The following is a 21780-nucleotide window of genomic DNA, read 5'->3' as shown; positions in this document are numbered from 1 at the left end:
CGCATTTATATCTTCTCCACGTAAATGTAATCCTTCCGTGTCAAATCTATCGTCGGTTATCCAACACACGTTATGTTTAATGCGCCCATTGCTGATGTTATGATTGCACTTTGTAACATTAATAGTATAAAGTCCTCAAAAATGTATTTGGTTCATATCTAAATACAGGATTCCTAGTGATCTGGAGAAATCTATTTCCCTGACCTTTGGCAGGAAATTCCATGACTTTCAGGAAAGGTGTTGGATGACGTTGACATATAAATAAGGAATAAATAACGGTGATTGTTGAGTTATAGTGTGTCTTTTAAAACGTCTGTCTCCAAAACCTTTCTGAAAGGAAGAAAGTTATCTCCATTAGTGATATTAAAGGAACAGTGAGTTGTCGCGATGATCTACTGACAAACAGTTTCCAAATTGGATCAGTGGTCGAGTAGTTTCGAACAAAAGTGATTATCGTCCTTGATATTGACTGAAGTGAAAGGATCTAATTGTGTTACATTTCTCTTTTTATTTTGAGTGACTTTTGATCTTGTTCTAAGATATAGGTGACGGCACTTTGATTTCCACAGTCGAGAGACAATCAATAATATTCTTGATTGCATTATTTTTTTTAAAATTTTAACATTAACATTGATTTCGGTTGATATTAACAATGGCAAAGATTTCATCATTCATTGTTTTTTAAAATTTAAAATCAACTTTCTTTCTAATACACATCTTAATTGAATATAATAATACAAAATGAATTAATGCAATCATCAAGTGACGGTTCAAGCGTTCCATCAATTGAATCAGCCGAACCAGATGAATCTAATACCCGTAACATTGGTTCAGTTGCCAACATTATCAGACCTACAAATGGCCATTTTTCTATTACTACTAAATCTACGAATGTGTTACCATGTCCTCACTGTGGAAAGCATTATCCGAATTCCAGAGGATTAGTTATACACATAAGTAAAAAGCATCAGGTTATAAATGCGGACGAATATTGTTGTCATATCGATAATAATAGCTATCCTGATTATAAAACTATAAGTACCAACATCAATAACCGCAATAAAGGTACACAAGATTTAATGTTGTCTAACTTGGGCAAAATATTAATACCGTTAAGGTCCTCAACGCATATTTTAAGGCGTGTCCCTCGAGGTGTTCGAGCTGCAGTGGCTGATGTACTTGCCGATGTGTTGCTTCAACTAACTATTTCAAATGACGAAAAAGATTGGATCAACTTGTTTCTATTTCCATTAGTTGCACTAACTGCTCCCACAAAATCAGAAAATGTAAAAAATCTTACCTCTTTGGTGAAACAAAGAGTTCGTCTTTGGTGTGATCTAGGTATTGACGCCTTAACCTGGCATCCAACAAAGATCAGGAAATCTCTTCCGAAACAGAATGTTTCCAATCTTAAGATTGTAGAAAACACTCTTGCAGATGGTGACATCCTTGGAGCAGTCCGTCTATTAATGTCAGATGATACTGTTGAAGTCCCCGACATTTCTGTGTTTGAGACGCTATTGGACAAGCATCCAGCCCACCCTGGTGAGTTTACTTTACCGAGTCTCCCTGATGACCCAAACAGCTGTCAAGGAGTTTCGATTAATGAAGTTAAGTTAGCTGTTAATTCCTTTCCATCTGGTAGCACTAGAGGTCTCGATGATCGGCATTCGATTCTCAAAGATCTCCTATCCTGTCAAGTACTTGAATCAAAGGAAAAGCTCGTAAAATCATTATGCAATCTGTTCAATTTAATTATTTCAGGAAAAGTTCCCGTGGAAGTTCGATCATTGTTTTTCGGAGGCAAACTTACTGCTCTTAGAAAGAAATGTGGTGGAATTAGACCTATCGCTGTTGGTAATATTTGGCGCAGAATATCAGCAAAAATGATATGCTTTAGAACACGGTGTAACGCCCCTTCCACCTAGCATACACAGAAAGCTTCCAGTCCGACAACTATTATCATTCAAAGTAATAATAATAATAATAATAATAATAATAATAATAATAATAATAATAATAATAATAATCGTCAGACCGAATGCAATCCGATTAACACCTAGTCGATGGGACATGGACCGGAAGATTTAGTTCTCCATCGCACAACTCGTCAGTGTGAAAGTTAATTATCATTCCAATATTTCCCAACCACAGTAAATTCAAATGTAAATAGGAAACAAATTATTATATATAAAACAAATAACGACAACAGAAATTCAATTTTTAAATAACAATTTTATTAACAACTTGGGTTGTGTATTTACACTATTGCGTTAGAATAATGTAGATACACTAACGAAATAATACAACAAAAAAAAGAAAATATTATTAAAAAGATATACTAACGAAATATCAGAGTGAATCTATAAGTAGTTAAATTTCTTTAATATTCTTAAATTCTAAATATAAATCTAATTTCAAAATGTATTTCTCAAAGAAGACTATTTGTCAAGCAAATATAATGGAACAAGTTACGTTAATTTCCTCTCAAAGACAAAGATTCTCAATAATAATTCTATCAACTTTACTTCAAATCAGAATTCCTAAAGTCAAGCAAAATCCTAAACAAATTGCTAGCGCGCTTCTATATTTCTCTCTTTACGAATTCTAAGAAGATCAAAGTTATTGAAATAATCAATTTCAAGCAGAATAAATATATATAATCTTACTTATGCAGTATTAAACCATTCTTCTTATATTTGTACTCTCAGTCTCAAAATTTTGAATAGTGGAATGGAAATGTTGAAACTTCAAATCTTGATTAAACATATATTATTCAACATTTCATGCAATTCTCAGTCAATACTATTAATATCTTTCATTACTCTTTTCAATAAACGTGGAATGAGAATGTTAGAGGAAAAATCTTTGCAGTCTGGTTTTCTAACGGCAAAATACTCGGAACTCTTAATATGGAACGACTATTAACTAATAACTGTAAAAGAAACCAAATTAAACTGGAAATATTGGAATTATTACGAATTTCCAAAAAAGGTCAGTTTTGTCCCCCCTTACTACTTAACTCTGCGAAAGATCAAAAATGAGAGAAATATCTCGAATTTTCCGTAAGGGTGAAAAAACGTTGGAATTGCAATAGCAATACGACCTGGAGTGGATCTCAAGACAGACAACCACACAAAACATAAAATTAAACAAGTCACAGCCACTACTTGTGATAAATCAGAAATTACACTCACCTCGATTTGTTTCGAATATGGATTTACCTTCTAAGTGTAACCCTCGCTCTCTTTTGGTAATCTGGCATCCGGCTGAGCTTTTCTGATATTCGATAAAAATCAGATTGGTGGTAAAACGTCAGTTTTCTAATGTAAAGTAATTCATCACAAAAATCTTTCTGTGCTTTAGTTTCCACACGAAAATGTAAAGCAAGAAAGAGTTACTACTGGTATTTAAGCCAACTACACCAGCTAGTGCCCAACAGGAATTACTATGAACGTGATCTAAGCGGGCTTTCACTCGGCACAATAGGCCCCACACAACACTGCCCTTTAAATTCACTATTCCTCTGCACAGAATTAACAGAAAAATGAGAAAATAAGCTTAATAAGCAAAATAACTCTCTGTGTTATCAATTCACAAGCATAAAGCACACTCTTAGAGAAAGCTTTCACTCTACTATTATATAACTTAGCAGCCACAAAACGAGGAAAGAAAAAGAGCCCGTTTGACTTGCCACTAAGTTTGCTTGCGAGAATTGAATAGTGAAGGTATAAAACATTCCTTTTTCCACTGATCACTTTGTTAAATATCTAACATAACACCAATATGATTTTATCGATAGACGTCGATAAAACACACATCACACCAACAGGAATAACAACGGTGAACAATTCTCAAAAGAGAAACCCTGCCGAAACGAAACTACACTCCATAAACTGAACAATCCTCCGGTTAGACCAATACGAACAGAGCAATCTTCCGGCTATACAAAACTCCGTCTATACAATACTCGGTCTGGGCAATCTTCCGGCTATACAATTCTCGATCTGGGCAATATTCCGGCTATACAATACGAACACAAGTAAAGTAGGCACGGGACCCACTTTAGCTTGTAGATTCGGTTTCGATGACCACGCCCTCTATTCGCGACTGCAACCTCTTCCTCTAACAGTCTTACCAACTATCTTTACTTAAATTTTCAACAAAGTTTCATTATTTTTTCTTCCTTCCTTTCTAACATTTCTTACTTTTTCTTCTTTTAAAAAGAAGACATAATAAGGCAAAACCAATGAATCTTACACATACTATAGTGACTCTTACAAACCAATATGATTATCTCAATCTATTTTACAGAGTTTTTATCCTTTATTCGATGGATTACTCTTGTGTCGTGTCCATATTCGTCGGCCTCATTCCGTACGAAGTCGACACGGCACAACGGGAGCATTTTAAAAACTTTTTGTCTCCCCATCAACTTGGTGTTTGTATTCCCAACGGAGCCGAAGCAGCTGTACATGTAACCAGGGTTTATTTTTCCTCCACTCACAATGCTCCTAAGGCTACCTTAAAGCTGGATTTTCGCAACGCATTTAACCAGCTTCGCCGGGACTCCATGCTCACTACAGTGTTGAATGAATTTCCTTCAATCTATCCATATGTTTACCAATGTTACGCTTAACCCAGTGATCTATTCTTATGTCAATACACTATTTCATTCCAGAGAGGAGTACAACAAGGCAATCCCCTGGGCCCAGCACGTTTTGCGATAACCACTCATTCTTTAGTGAAATCAATCAACACTGAATTAAACATCTGGTATTTGGATGATGATACTGTCGCTGATGAACCTGAAGTGTTTCTTTCAACTCTAGCACAAATAAATGAGAGGGCATCTGCACTTGGCCTACATCTGAATTTTTCGAAGTGTGAAGTTGGATTTCTTGGGTCAGATGAAGCCAAGTTCGACCTATTATTTAAAAAAAATGACAACGCTGCGCAGGAATACGTCTCTTAACTAACCAGGATGCTTGTCGTCGAGGCACTGCTCTCACAAAGGAAGCATTTACCAATGCCCTGTTAAACAAAATATCGAAGTTAGAACTTTTTGTCTTGTCTCGCCTCGATTTCTATCCATGCAGCTTTCTTTCTTCTACGTGCCTCTTTGTCGATCCCTCGTTTAAACTACTTCTTACGATGCTTTCCATCTTGGAATGAGACTCCACTACTGGAGAAATATGATCATATCCTTAAAATGGGTCTGGAGTCAATTTTAAACTGCTCCTTAAGCAACGAATCTTGGATTCAAGCATCCTTACCTGTGAGATTAGGGGGTCTTGACTACCCGTGGATATGGTGATTCCTTCCTTTTTAGCGTCCTACCACGGATCTCTTCCTTTAGTCGATACTCTTCTTACGCAAGGTTACCACCTGGACCCAGATGGCACAGTTCAAGAAGGCACTACCAAATGGAAAATCTAACAGATACAGATCTTCCAAAAATTAACAAAAGAGGTTCTCAGGCATCTTGGTATGCACCGATGCAGCGCATTTTCATGAACTTCTCTTACAGTCAGTTATTGCTCCAGAGGATAAAGCCAGGATTCTTGCTGCCTCATCCCTACATGCTGGGGCATGGTTGAATGCAATACCCTCCCCACCATTAGGTCTTCATATGACTAATGAAGCGTTTCAAATCGTTGTCGCATTAAGATTAGGTTCAACTATTTGTGAGTCACATCGCTGTTCAGCTTCCGGGGATCAAGTTAACCAACGTGGCCTGCATGGCCTTTCATGCATGAACAGCATGAGTAGACACGCTAGACTCCTCTGTAAATGATATCATTTTACGAGCCCTTATCACAGCTGGAATTCCTTCCATACGTGAACATGCAGGCTGTTGTCGTTCAGATGGTAAACGACCTGATGGCATGACATTAGTTCCTTGGATGAGAGGCAAAAACTAGTATGAGACTTTAAGTGTTCAGATACATTTGCCCATTCAAGTCAACCATTAGCTGTTATGAATGCTGGAGTTGTTGTTAGTCGTAGAGAGGTAGAAAAGCAAAGGAAATATAACAACCTGCTTGATAAATATATTTTTGCTCCAATTGTCATCGAGACTAGTGGTGCTTGGGGATCTACAAGCCTTGATTTTATTAGAAAAGTAGGCAGGCGCATTTCTATCGTTACTGGAGATGTTCGTTCAACATCTTTCCTAATTCAACGCATATCTATTGCTATCCAACGTGGCAACGTGTCGTCGGTTCTTGGCACCTTACCACATGAAAAGGAACTAGATGAGATGTTTCTTCTCTAATACAAAGGACAACACCGAACATTTATACAACTGGACGGCATACTGTACAAATAAGGTAAGGTGGTAATTGGAAAGTAAGTGATTGTAACATAGTGAAATACATATGCTTGTGTCGGGGAGGCGCAAAAAGACTATATATGGGACCGAAGCCAGTTAATTTAATGGAAATTTACAGTTCTTTAGTCTGATTGAAAACTATATATATATATATATATATATATATATATATATATATATATATATACCGCAATAATTGTAATAAGAATTATTTTGAAACATTATTGTGCCAATTATGTAGAACTTCCAGGTAATATTTGATTCTTCCAAAATTAATACTTGTTTCCCTATTTTCTTTGTGAATGTCTTGCTTATGTGTTAGTCCACTTCTGTTGTAGTGTTGTATGTATTTGTTGTTAATGTTCCAAAGGCAGAGTATGTGAGTGTGGAAAATAGCTGTTTGCAAAGGAGTGGATATGAAAAACATGTCAATTTTGCATTACGGTGATAAATGTTCATCATATACAGTTTCTTTCACAAGAAAGCGATGTAACTACTTTCTATGGAAAACAAATAAAAGATGTTCTATTTTTAAAAAATAACGGTGAATATTTATGTATGAGAACATTTATTCTATATAGACAAATAGTAATCAATTGCTCATACGTACATTCCACTTACCTCATATATAAATCTGAGCAACGTTCTATACTGTCATCATTAATATCTACCCACGAACGTCTGACAATTAATTAATCTGAAGATACGATAGGGTCTACTTCTCATACATTCATTTAATAATTACAAGGCTCTTACAAAATATCCATATCCAGTTTCGCTAGAGATATGTTATTTATCCAATACTGCAATTATTATATTACCTACGAACATCTAACACTGAAACATACACTACATATGAGACATCTTATACATTCATTAATAAAGTTACATGACTACACTAAAATATCCACATTTTGTTTCAAATAGGTATTATAATGGTTGGTTAAACTGATATTGATGTACAATTTAATGTTAGAAAATATTAATTCTATAAAATTTCTCTGACTTTTCCTGATTTCCAGTCTTTTTCCTTGAGCTTTCCTGACTTGCACCATTTTTCCTGACTCTCCTGACCAGTAGGAACCCTGAAATACTTTGTATTTTAACTGATGTTACTCACGAGTCGAGATTAGGACATCTTTTTTGTCTCATCTCGTATTTTTCTATTTGTCTCGTCACTTCTTGACGCGATTTTCGAAAAAGATTTATCACCTCACCTCGAATTTTTTTCTGTTATATTTTATAAATTTATAAGAAAATGTATGCCCTGACACTTTTCTTAATTTCAACTAGAAGTGATGAGAATCTTTCCGAGTTACGAGAGATCCCACGAAGACTGTGATATAACATTTAAAACACATTTATTATTGGAGTAAATTGTGTAGTGAATTGCGCATCTTTAATTGTTGATATATAAATGTTCTTCATTGTATTTGTGCACTCACTTCAACAATTTAGTTTCTCTTTTCCTTTTTACTATGAATCGCATAACAATATTTTGTGAATTATTGTTGCCAACGACACTCGAGAAGAGAAATTTCATGTTTTTAGATTCGAACTTCAAAAAATACTTCTCGCCGCGACTGACTTGCAGACAAGACGAGACACTTTCAAATAAAAGACAAATTTTAACATAACTTGTTTCATGTTGTACATGAATAGGAGTGTAAATACCTAATCGAACTTAGGAAACTTCATTTGATTTGAGAATTTTCTTTGGCGGCAAGCATAGAAGTTCAGATTTTAGGTCTTGCAAATAATGTTCTTCTGTAAAATAAAGTTTATTTTATTTCTTTTTTCTTTTACATGCGTCGACCCACTCTTTAGCAAGAAGAGAATCCTTTCGAAAATTGTGGTACACAATACTTGTACTTTTTGTTTTTCTATTATAATTGCTGCACTTGCTATAGCACAATAATGCATATTTTATTTACACACAAAGCACACAAGAACACACTATTGTACAGTATATTGCACGAAATGAACGGGGAAAATACACGTAAATATAAATACATACACATGTACTCAAGTTCACCACACCATCTTCCAATATTGTTTTCAGAATTTAAGCTTCTATGAAACTACATATCTACATCTGAAACTACATCTGTACAGTCAAGCCCACGTAAAGAATATCTTATCTTCCGAAATATTACTTTTATATCTTTAAATGACATTTGTCCACGTAGTCAGAAATATACAACGGAAAGATTTTCCCACAAAAATTTGCCCTTAAAATTAAAGCAACACAATTTGAACACAGAAAAAAAGTCAACAAAATAAAGGTTTGTTTGTCTTATTAGTAAATCTTGACAAGCGAAATAGACGACAAGCTCAAGTTTCTAGGGCGTGACATCACTATGAAGAAAACATGAAAATAGAGGTTAAGAGCCCCTCTGCAATACAGTATCCTTGGGAGATATTCTTCTTCAAGCGCATGATACGTCATTGTCCAAGTATCATTAATGCGGCTTGAAACCAGAATATACCCTTGTGTTCAACTGAGGGGTGAAATCGTTGGATCTAGATGAAGCTTCACGACTGATTGCGATCACTATATTATTCTTTGAAATACTAATACATTTTTCAGAAAAAAGATTAGAAATGTTCACAGAAAGTCCCTTATAATCTAAAAGAAAATTTATTATAGATAATATAACGACAAAATAAAAATCTCACCTTCAGAGTTGCATTCACGGAAACTTTTTATCAGCAAAATTGAATTTCGTTTAAATCCTTTAATATTCAACTGAAATTCTTCTTGTGTAACTGAAGATATGTTGGCAACTATACGATGGTTATGCCAACCTTCCTAAAACAATAGTACCAGAAAATCTAATTATAAATTCAGATTTGATTAACATTTGTTAAAAAGAAATGCATTTAATATAAATTGTAAGTGGAGTTATGGAATTACGATTCCAACACACAGAAAAATTTGTTAATTTGTTGTCATGGCATAATGCACGTCTAGAGTACATAAATTAGAAGATAGTTAACACCTGTTATAGCATACTTAATGATCTTAAAATGTCCCTTAGAAATTTGCATTGACTATGCTGCCCATGTTGAAAAGAATTACACTTCGTTTCAAGGATATATTTGAGTTTCAAAATTTTGTGCTATGAAAATGTGGCTTTGGAATGAATATCTGGGACCACTATTGTCTATCTCTGTTGTTATTACCAATACGCAGTAGTATATTTCTGGATTCTACTTCCCATAAGGAATGAGTTGATAATTGCCATTGTGAAGTACTTTGCTTATGGATTTGTTTCTCCATTTTCGAAATAGCTTTTCTGTAATTTTAATTTTATAGAGTATGTATTTGTTGATTTTATAAATAGTGTTTATGTAAAGTTTGCAACTTGTTGTTTTTTTCTTATAACGTTCGTCATGAAAATGATTATCGATAAACTCAATATCACTTACTCTACACTATGTTCCTGGCCAATGTCGACTATCATTAGCCACATTGGCCACACTTACACATTTATTTTACTAAAAAAGGACATTTTTGATGTATGTACGTTAAACAGGTTAATGTAAAAAACATTTATATCAATCTTAAATGTGGCAATGTCGACCTCAATCCTAAAGTGAGCTCCGGAGATCGAGATTAACCCCTCCTATACATCATGAAGTGAAAAATGTTGAGATGAGTGCGTATAATTGTATGAAGTTAGATTACAACAGTCGCTGATCATTAGAAAGTGAATATGGAAGAACTATGAAATAAAGTAAATATATATGCGTCCAGGAATTAAAGTGGATTTGAAAAGGTATGGGGACGGATGACGTCACGACATTTTCCTGCCTATCTTTGCCCATTGTATGTTTTTAGGAAGTGGTAGGACGCCATAGATTTTTTTGGAAGTGAGGTAACGGCGTTCTCTCGCGTTCCCCCCTCACTTTTACCCTCGGATGCATCATTGTGTTATAAAATTACATGACGAACACATTTTATCTGATCCCAAACGGTTATCATCGAACATACACGGTTAAACGAGCACTCTGATTGGCCAAATTGAAAAGACCACAGAGATTATTCCGTCTACAAGCGAGCTTATCTTCATCGCCTCCTTGGTGAAGTCGGAGGAACACGTGCCTAGTAATCATAAGGTTGGCGGTTCGCGATCACCCCGGAGTAGTTTTTTAAGTGTATTTTAGACTCATCTTAATGTAAACAAATCACGTATATAGGAGTAATTTTGTCGTTCATTGACATTTTGTCGAGTCTCTTCCACTGGTGGGCCGCTGGTGGTATCGTATAAGTTTCAAAACGGAAGTGGGCCCACCGTGGATCGTCGCTGCGGGGCCGCCAATTTTTGGCGAGGTCGCTAGTTGCCTATCGGTGGTTCACCAACGCTTACGCATGGGGTATTAGGCACAAACATCAACTTACTTAACATAAGGTCTATAAGAATAAAAAAGTAAGAATTGCCTGTGAATTTTCAGCTGAAAAATCCAGAAGCTTCACATTTGTATCCTGGATGTTAATATATAATCTTGTATTTGATTTTGGTGTCATATAAAATAAGATTGAAAAGCATACAGTGTCAGCAGATCTTCTCAAATATATACTTCTCATTGTACCAGTATTGTTAACTAAATGAGCAACGTAATTAGTATCTGAAACAAAGATAATAAAAACATGCATTAGAATATTAGTATTCAATATTAAAGAATTCTCTCTCCTCAACACTTATTTTTTGGTTTTAATGTACTAGAACAGAGTAACATTGACGAAACCTCCTTCTGCTTTGATTATATATCAGAGTGACATTAGTGAATTATCGTTATTTCTGGTATTGTATTACTATATTCTGAAGTTTTTTGAGTCAACAGAAAGTCTTTAAAATTTATCCGGCTTGCTTATCTCTCTTATGTCAGTGATGATCAAATCGCCCTCCGGGTATTATGCTTGTTATTTCAGTTATTAGAATATGATTTTAACATGATTTTAAAATTATGTTAACTTTATATATTTTTAACGAATATATAAAATTAACATAATTTTATATATTCGTTATATTAGTTTAACTTTTGGTGAGTTGATGGTAACTGGAATTATTTCTTGAAACTATACCTATTTTATGAAAATGTATACTTTATAAAACTATGTGTTCGCTTCTGGAAGCGAATGCTGCTTTTACTAATCACTTATCCGAATTACCTTAAGTCTGAAGAGCAGTTGGTAATGGTGAATTCCGTTGTATCAATGAAATTCACGTAAATAGTCCCGTCTTTAGTACCACATAGCATTCCGTGTACTGAGTTTAATTCACCTCACTTTGCTTAATTCGTCTGATAACTTACGAAGTGAGGTTATATTGAGGTGTTAAAGAATTTGTATCGTGTGACATCAGTGTTTTATGTCTCGCAAATTAGAGAATTCCCATGTTCTTTAGAGGAGCAAAGAGACACAATTCTTCTTTTTATTTTATTTATTTGTTTTTAATTTATTATTATATATTTTTGTTTTAAATATTTTATCATCTAATACCGCGTATTAGCATTTTTATAACAGTCTTACACCTTTTAGTGAAAAACTAAATGAAATAACTGTGTTAAACTAATACTTACATTCTTACCAAAACTATAAACCGTTTCCGGTTAGAGTTAGTTACTTAGGGAGGGTTCCATTCTGTGTATACGGGTAAAAGAATTATATATCAGCCAATATTCTACCTTTTGTATGAGGATGAATTATTATTGTATTGGTTGCTCATTTTGAGTAATGGAAGATAGATTTCCTTAATAACTGTCCCCTATTACTTTAGTAGTGGAGCAGATTTTCTGGTTAACATTTTTCTTTTCTCAAACTCAGGCGTAGAGTTTTTGATTGGGATTGTTGCTAATGATAGCTAATTCCTACCACTCTTTTGTTTTATTTCCCTTCATTATACAACTATAACGTTTATGTTGAATTTTTCGATGTATATCTGATATAATAGTCAGGGCGGTAGTGCTATAATTACAAGCACTAGCCACAAAAAAGAAAAAAAGAAAAAAGAAAGAAAGAAAGAATGTAAGTAATTTTTGTAGATTGATTAATATGTTTTTGTTGATACGTTGCTATGGTGATGTTAGTTGTTATCAAGGAAATGTTTATAAGATATAAGTGTGTGAGTCGCCATAATTGTTAGACTACAATTTTGAATTGTGAAGTAAAGTAAGCTATTATCGTCAAATATAGTCTTCTGAGAGTTTGATACTGGTGTATATTTCTTTACGTAATTTTAATATAACTAGCATCTAAAATATATGCAAGTAAACATACGAACTGTGGGTATTTGTGAATGGTTACATCATTTATTTATGATGGTCCCACTTCAGGATTTGATTTTAATCTGAAGGGTATTAAGATTACCCAAAATAATTTTCATGTTAGTACCTAATCAACGATTAATTAATCCCAGTCAAGGAACGAAAAATAAAATGGGAGTTATTGAAAGAGTTGAACCGCTGTCAGAAATACCAAATTCTGAATTTAAGCATTTTATGCAACAAATGAAAGAGTTAATTGAAAGCAAACTGAAATCTGAGAGTGATCGATTATCAAGGCAATTGGAGTGATTAGAACAATCACATAGTGATCAGTTAGAACAAATGACTAGTAAATTGGAGTCTCATAATAGTAAATTTGATCAAATGACCAGTAAATTGGAACAGTTAGAGCAAACTCAAAGAGCTACGGGTGGTAATCTCAGAGTGATAAATTTGCTCAATTGTCACGCCAATTTGAACTAGTAGATCGTTATATATAGTATATTTCGTTGTAATTATTAGTGTAGGGGAGAATTAACTTCCTTAGGGGTTGGTGTTCCGATTTCTCCTTGGGTACAAGAGTGAATTTTCACTATCGAGATGGATAGTTCCCACTTGTTTCTTGTTACCCCTAATCCACTGCAGAATTGGAAGTAACATACTACAGAAGTATGTCATTAACTGAGGGAAGATCTTAATAGAACTTTATCTCTTTAGTTCGAGGATGGGTTTTAGTTGAAACTAGCTTTGACCTCAATGAACTAATTGTAGAATCACAGAGGTAGAGGACTCTGGTAGTATTCATATCCAACCCTCTGTTTCCTGGGGTGTTATGTGTAATACAAATGAATTTAATTTCAAAATTTTAGTTAGGCTATTGTCGACTTAATCCAGTTTTAATACAAGGGTACTCTATCGAACACATTGATTTTTCAGGATAATATTCTTTGGCTAGAACAAGGGTAAATCAATTTAATTTTCCCTATAAAGGTTTTGGACTATTAGATTGATTAACTAAATGACTTGCTACATTATGCATTCGTCTTTAAATTCCACAAGTTTAAAAGTTTAAATCCCACATTAAGTTAATGTCTAATAAGTATTTTTGTTCATTATTATAAATTTACTTCTATGGTCACCTTCATGTATTAGAGACAACCTTTCTGTTAAACCCTCATATGTACGTAGTACATAAGATGCTATATTGCCCTATGCATTTAAGCATAGAGTCTAACAGAATATCAAATTTATTCACGTTAAATGATGCCTATATAAATAATGTTATAGTTTTGTCGATATGAACATGCTGCGCTTATCTTTGACATTTGGGTATTAAACTTTTTTTCAACCCACATACTGAACTCTTTTATGCTTATCAACGGAGTCAGACGTGTACTATATATTATTGTTATTACTACAGGGTGTAAACTTAATTTCTGGCCCACCTAGAAATTTTATGAAATACATTAATAAGTAAGAATACAATAAAGAAACGGTACACATCTGATTTATTTAAAAAGAAAAATGTCCAATTTATCAGTAATCTGTACTGTTTCCCTGACGTTCCGAGCATTGTAAGATCCTAGTTGGAAAACTCCCCACTAGGTTGTGACAGTCCTCTTGTGTGATGACGAACCACTCTTTTTGCGGCGTTGAATCAAAGTTTCTCTGTTACGAGACCTTGGTTTCTGAAACACGCTGTCCTGCAGTCGAGACCATAAGTGTTCAATAACATTAAGGTCCGGACTATTACCTGGCCAATCATTCCACACTCCGGGGAACTCCTTGGCAATCACATTCATCGATGCCTTTGACAGTGTGACATTTGGCTCCATCCTGCATCAAAATCGCGTACTGCTGAACACGAAACATGATGGGATTAGTAAAACACGCTCGGTAAACTGGAATTATTTTATCTCGGTATTATTGGGAGTCAATCATCATTCCTTTCTCAACAACAATAAGTTCCGTTTTCCCATAGCTTGAAATTCCTCCTGCCACCATAACCTTTAGGCCGAACTTGGGCCTTCGTATAGGAGGGATTGTTTCTGTATAACTTATTTGTTGTAAGTATTATTGTATACTTGCTACATAATAAAGAGAGTGGCCCAAAAGTAGATATACAGTACCATACTTATCAGATCATTGCATTTTAAATCATTTCTTATTGTTACCCACCAAGTAGACTTAGTTTCTTTATTATTTGTTCTTAATATGTTTTACTTATATCTTAAGCTCGGAACAGCCGAAGCAAATAAACCCATAAACTCGAATCTTATACTTGATCAATGTGAGGGTGTATATTTCCTTTTGGGCCACCCTGTATTATTTGTTATATTGCGAATACAATTATTGTTTTAATTTATTTGCTACATTTATGTTTATATTTGTACTAAATCAGCATATGAGAATAGTGTTGCATACAGGCTAACGACTGCAGAGATTAGTCTGATGAACTGTTAAATAGTTACTTAATGAATTACTGTTCAATAAGGTCTGAGACATTCTTAACGTGTCCAGAGATAGTATGTGCATGAATCACTTTCCTACTCCTAAAATATGCGATTTCCGTTTAGTTACGTAATTAAATTTTGGGACATTAAATTTTAGCAACGAGTCAGCCTAATAGATACTGGTGCGAGTTAAAGCAACTTGATCGAAGTGCTGTGAAGCGATTCCATAACTCATTTATTCTTGCGACGGTCATTTGTTACCTAAGATATCGGATTTTCGACAACTATCCGTTGTGTAACATAGAGTATCAGATACCCTACCATATGCATTGAATGATGTTGAATGCCGCAGAGGACCATCCAATGAGTGTGATGCTGCATATCTGCAGTATCACTGGAGAACTCAAAGAGTAATTCTCGAAGGTACCATGTAGTTTTGGGCGCTGGAAGTTCAAGTTAAGCCGCTTACGCCACGGAACCTACTGGTAGTGGCGGGTTGTTAAAGATAAGTGATTACTCGTAATATAATAGCCAATTCTCCAGTGATAGATTAAATTGAATTTGAATCAGTTTCTTGAATTTTCTATAGCCTAGCCCTGCTGCCTAATACTGAAGTTTAGTTATTTCTGGGACTACCCCACATTAGTTATGGTATATCATATATGGGTTCCATTATACAGGGCGAATTTTTAAAACTTACTGATTTCATTTGGCTGTAGAATTTCAAACTGAATTCCAATTTTCATGCGGTTTGTGACAAATGATGAAGGAAGGATGGGAGATTTATAGAACTATGTTTACTAGTTTAAATTCATCCAGGTAATATTAGCCACGCCTGAAGAAAAACAACAAATATTCGCCAGTGTACTTTACAATTGGAATGAGGTATGGTGTGGTGTGGAGATTTGAGTTTTCTTCGTTGGATGGCAACATCGCCAACATCATTGAGAAACAGGAAACTGGACTGTTGTATTGGGAATTGTGCTGTACGTACAGTTCTGTTCAACTGTGTGAGAATAATCAGGACACAGTGAGTATATTGTACTCTTGGAGCAACATGAGTTTATCGTTACGAGTTTTTGGACAACGGAATCTGTTGTTGCTACGCAAAGGACATTTAGAAACAAATTAGCCTCACGTTCTGCCCCAGACAGGAACATAATATGGTTAGTGAATAAATTGGGAGAAACACGATCGCTCCTGAGTGAGGAGGTAGGGTGAGTGACTCCGCAGATGGGTGTTGTGGAAGATGTCAGTTACCGACTCTTTAGGTCGCCCAAGAAATCGTTCCGTCGTTTATCGCAAGAAACATATTTCTATTCAACATGTGATTTGTGGGTGTTACCACTAACACTTACTTTGTATTCCCACTAACACTGAATTTGAATTCTGCAATTTCGCTTCAAAAATCCAAAACCTCATTCTAATTGTAAGATACACTGGCGAATATTTGCTGTTTTTCTTCAGGCGTGGTCGATATTACTACGGATGAATTTAAACCAGTAAACATAGTCCCATAAATCTTCCACCCTTCCTTGATCATTTGTAACAAACCGCATGAAAATTGGAATTCTGTTAGAAATTCTATAGCCAAATGAAACCAGTGAGTTTTAGAAAATCACCCTGTATTACTAATTCCATGACATGAACTCTTACAGTATGTTTTTATTGATAGTTTTATCTCCTCTTCTCATCTTCTGTTTACCACTTTTTCTTTATGTCAACACGTTTCCGTAATAAATTCTTAAGCGAAGTGAGGGTTTTCAAGGTTTTAATTTAATTTGTTTTATGTTATTTTGTTTATTATAATCCAGCCCTTTATAAATAAGTTAAGTACAGTCTGTCACTATTTACTATAATCAACTTCTCTTAATTTGAGAATAAACGGCATAAATAGTATATTTGAATATGTATCTTTAGAGTAAATCCTGCTTTGGGTTCTTTACAAAACATCATCCGTAAGGTAATAATGTGTCGTGCCCCTAACAGTAACTTTATAGCAATCACAGAACTGTCAAATACAACTCCCTGGAAGAAAAATTCTGATATATGAGTATTGAGTGTTTCGGGCCATTTATGATCGAGCCCCGTTTAAGCAGAGTTGATGAATGCTCAATGTAAATATACCGGTAAGATGGCGTATTCGTCTCCAGTAAACATTAGCAATGTTAGCGATGAAGAATATTTACTACCGTTGAATCTCAGTGTGTTAGGCCGTCAGATTTCAATACGAAAGTCCTTGACAATGCCAAGCTTTCGTGAGTTTGGGCGTAGATGAAACTACAGAAGTAATGCTTTTGTACTATTTCAGATGACGCATCGATGGAGGAAACCAGTGTGGAAACGTATTGTGTCTGTAGGGAGTTGTAATACATTGCATAATGTCTCTTGTGCGATTTGTACGGAAAACCCCATTTTAACCTTTTTCATAAATGAAAATATACGAATTGGCGCCCTGAGCTGAATTTGTATTTAAGAGCCAGGCGCTAGTAGGATAATAATTTCTGGAAAGGGATGTTTGTCGCATTTGAAAATTATAGGATATTACTCTAAAACACCGTAATATATGTGTAGAGACAAACGTATCGCATAGTACAAAGACAAAAGGTAGGAGGTAGAAGAAAGAGAATTAAAAATTTAACACAAATTTGATGGTAATTAAGATGTATGAATAAACAATTAAATACTATATTATGTACAGCTAGGGTGTAAGGTTTAAGGTTGAAACCCATAGTATGTCTACAAACTAAGGCAGGAAAATGAAAAATTGCATGAGCACCATAAAAAAGTAATTATTACTAATATAAAAGTAATAATATTGAATGTAGAAACGTCCTTATGCCCTGAGTTAGGTGGCAGAAAGGTCATACTGTGCACAAGAATCTCTTTTAAGGCCAATTTAAGGCAAATTGAAATCCGTACAGATTTGTTAGAAAATTTTATTTAACAAGCATAAGAGCCAGATAAGAAGGAAGGATGAGACAATGAGGCGTATTTGTGGTGGTTCACTGAAGCAACAAATAATTGAGCGGGAATATTTGCATATTCAGAAATCAAAGTTGCAGTGTCAAAATGATGCTCTATGGCGAAAACATTTCTTCGTAATATCATGTACTAAGAGGTTGTTATGTTATAACAGAAGTATAAAGTCTGAAGGAAAGGTATTTAACCATATTGGACTGAAAATAACGGCAATGATCCATGAGTATTGTTACATGAGGTATAGAGTACCGAAGCAAGCTTTCTGTCTTGCAACCAAGTCGTTTGCTATACGGAAAGTTGCGGTCACCACAGTGATTTGCAGAAATAATGTATGTTAAAATCTAGAGATACCGTCCACTTCTAAATTGTTAAGTTTATTGGCAGTTACTATCATTTCCCTTTCTAAAGTACGAAATATGATTTGCTTATAAATAGAGACATGTGCGTCCAATCCCCTATGTAGTACCTATGTTTCTGGAGTTTCTTGAACATACGGTATCTAGCCTAATGCCTAGAGATGAGTATGAATATTCCTTTTCCTTTTTGGAGGACCGTGGTGGCTCAGGCTCAGTAGGACAGCATTCACGTATGGTGTATGAGTGCCCTTGGTTTGATCCAAGCTCGCGCCAAGTGAACTTTATGGTGAACAAACACCGTGTTCGTGGGTTTTTTCGGGGTTCCCCCGTCTCCTCCCTCTCTCTTCGTTCTACCATTTCATTTATTACTCACCATCACTATCTCCTTTAGCCTAGCCGCCATTACCGTGGCGCGTAAAACTAAAAGATTTCATTTCACTTCAGTTCAATTTTCATTTTAGGTAATTGCGTTATTCGTGGTAAATACCAAAAAGAAAATAATAACGAATATTAAAAATTATGGTCATCTTTAATTATTCTTACATATATTGTACAATTTAATCTGCATTAAATTACATCAGTCATGAAGTTCTAGAACAAAAATCTTAGTTGTAAATATTTAATGACATTGGAATATGTCTGTTTGTTATGTTACATTAACCTATGCGAATAATTACAGTGACGCAAAAGGACCATTGCTAACTGGAAAGGAATTGTCTTTCCCCAGAGCGAGGACAAAGGATAAAGCAACCTGTACAAGTTCAGGACGAGTATAAGGAAAGATGAGTTCTTAACTAGTACGCATATCTTACAATATTTCACTTTACTTCTGTCTTCAATAGCAGCGCAATGCCGTCAGCTCATTTAAGACTTCGCGCACAGCAAGACCTACTTGCTCAATTTTCACCTCGTATCCAAGCGTGAGTAGGCACCCAACTATACTAGTTGTACCACATTGGCCCGTGGAGTCGGGCACGTGTTTTCACCCCTGCAGGATTTGCTTGAAATAAAAGACGGTCTATTGACCGTCTTCAGGGGCTTGTAGTGTGAGTTACAAGAACTGGAAGGATGGTTTGCACCGACCGCTTCTGAACCGGTGAGTGGCTGTTTTCATCATTGAGGAGGATTGCCTCTTTCCAAAGTGGCGTTTCCGGTACGGAAAGTGGCAGTATTGATAATTGTTCCGAAGAAATATTACTATCTCGCTCCACCATGGATGTATCTTTTCTTCAAATACTGTAAGTGAGAAACTAGAAGGCTTTTATTTTTTAATTTGCTACAAAAGTTTTATTGTATATTCAAGTAATTCACTACCCTGTGGACTTAGTATTTTACATCGATTTCTGTTCTGAACATCAACTCGTATTGGTTTATGCAATCTACAACGTGTTACGTAAAAACTACATGCCTGACTTCAATCGATAGACTATTTATTGTAATTAAATGTGCACATTATATTGTGAGTTAACTCTTTACGGTAATGAAAATATGTTTTAAAATTTGGGTTTGTATCAGTTCTATGCAATTGTAATGCTGTATCACCTTGTAAATTGAATGGGAGATAAAGAATTAAAAGAAACTTACTCAAGCATCCGTGCATTTACTCAATATACTCCATAACTTTACAAGATGTTCCAATCGTAACAATTGTGTTATTTGGCTTATTCATACGTTGTCTCTCCGTTGATCATACCCAGTGCGTCAATCTGGTGTCTAGTCTAAATATCGCGTGGGCCCGTATGAATTTTGACGAAAACGTTGAAATGATTATTCAACATATCTAATGAATGCTTTATGAATGAATGCTTTATGAATGAATGCTTTGCAAAGTCCCAAAGCATCCTCATTATAGAGGGCACGAATCTAAAATAATGTACTTTGTAAAGAAACTCATAGACAGATCAAACACCAATATTCAAAAATGTAATTACCAGGTCCCTCGTAGATAGTCATAATTAAAATTTAACCAGTTTCTATTTTAATAATTTTTCGCTTTTCAGAATATAAAATTTGACAGCGAATCGATTTTAAGTATGTAGTGTTTCAGGGAGGTTTTAATAAGATGGTCTTAATCTGTTTCTAATGTTCTGCTTCAAATAACTCCTAATACTACGGCCGTTTTCATATACGGTGTCTGCATGTTCTCCTTTAGTGCTTGTTCTACATATGGGTCTATTTGAGTTGCCCAACGGACATGCAGTATTTTTCTTTCCGGAAAGTGTTGGAATGACAATGAATTAAAACATTTATCAAACACTGTTATTAGCTTCCTATACTTTTCTTGTGATAATCGGGATTAGGAGATTAACTTGTGCTGGTGCTAGCGTAATCGTAATCTTAGGAATTTCACTAGTGTCAACACTGGGTGCTTTATACTTGCTTTCATGCTAAGCTTGTTCACCAGTTAAATTGTCTTCTGACAAGGGTAAAGCTAATTGCGGGGAATAATCAGGAAAAGCAGTGTTAGTTGGTGTCGTTAATTCGGAATTCTCACAATCTCTGGACAGTCTCGTAGTGTATTTACCAGAGTCCTCACGTTTCCCCTTGGGATGAATTCTTCTATATTGGACGGTATATCAATCTTAATATAGTAACTGAGAAATCCACTCTGAGAAGGTTGGAGTATTTCGCTGGAAGAACCGTGGGAAATATTCATTTTAGCGTCAGTTTCACGACTATCACTCATAGTAAGTTCTAACATCGGGAGCTCCTTGGAGAAGCCACTCACTACAGGATCCTTCGTAATAGCTAGTTCAGGCGCACTAGACGAGTATTAATGTCGTTAGGAGCATGCTGCATAACTGAGAAGCGAATTTTTGCAATCGATTCAAGTCACAAGAACAGGTTCCATTACTTCCATTAACCTCTTATTCCAATCGGAAGTGGTTGAAATTATCCATTTCCGATTTCAACGTTTTCTCTGTATGACAAAAATTGTAATACATAACGACAAACTGTTTTTGTAATTGATTCTGTCCTATACTATCCTTCCCTCCCTACATCCATCGATCGCACAAATCAGTCACAACCGACCCTGTTGTCTAAGCGTCTAAGCGTTGTCCTGCAAAATTATAGGTATGTTTTGCAGAAAGTGTCTACGTTTTTTTTTTTTCTCAAAGCTGAGTAGAGAAATACCTTAAGAGAAATACTCACCTGTTTAAAAAAATCCTTTACAGGAACTCACAATGCTCATCGAATGCATACAACCTTCGTTAGATCCTTCGTCATGACTACCCACAATGCAGAACAGCCAATTAGTTTATTTGTTTTCACGATAGAGAGTAGTTTACACAAACCGGGTATTCCATATTGGATAGAGCAAAATGTTTTTTAGATTTTATTTCTTCATACGTTACATTAGGTACGTTAGATATGTCTAAGGAAA

At 35.1% G+C, this 21780-nt stretch overlaps 1 protein-coding gene across 3 annotated transcripts in view; it reads right to left on the bottom strand.

Moving 5' to 3' along the window:
* LOC145673401 (uncharacterized) overlaps positions 1 to 21780 on the bottom strand; it is a 288550-nt gene that overhangs the window by 105375 nt on the left and 161395 nt on the right. For all 3 annotated transcript variants that reach the window (XM_081743064.1, XM_081743065.1, XM_081743066.1), the window contains 2 exons: positions 10779 to 10966; positions 9014 to 9146 (listed from right to left, as the gene is read on the bottom strand). In XM_081743064.1, coding sequence (XP_081599190.1) covers positions 9014 to 9146; positions 10779 to 10966 — 321 coding nt within the window. The remainder of the gene's footprint in view (positions 1 to 9013; positions 9147 to 10778; positions 10967 to 21780) is intronic.

Source organism: Thermobia domestica, chromosome 16 (genome assembly GCF_964235325.1).
Source record: "Thermobia domestica chromosome 16, izTheDome1.hap1.1, whole genome shotgun sequence".
NCBI classification, from domain to species: Eukaryota; Metazoa; Arthropoda; class Insecta; order Zygentoma; family Lepismatidae; genus Thermobia; species Thermobia domestica.
This window is presented reverse-complemented; position numbering and strand designations above follow the sequence as displayed.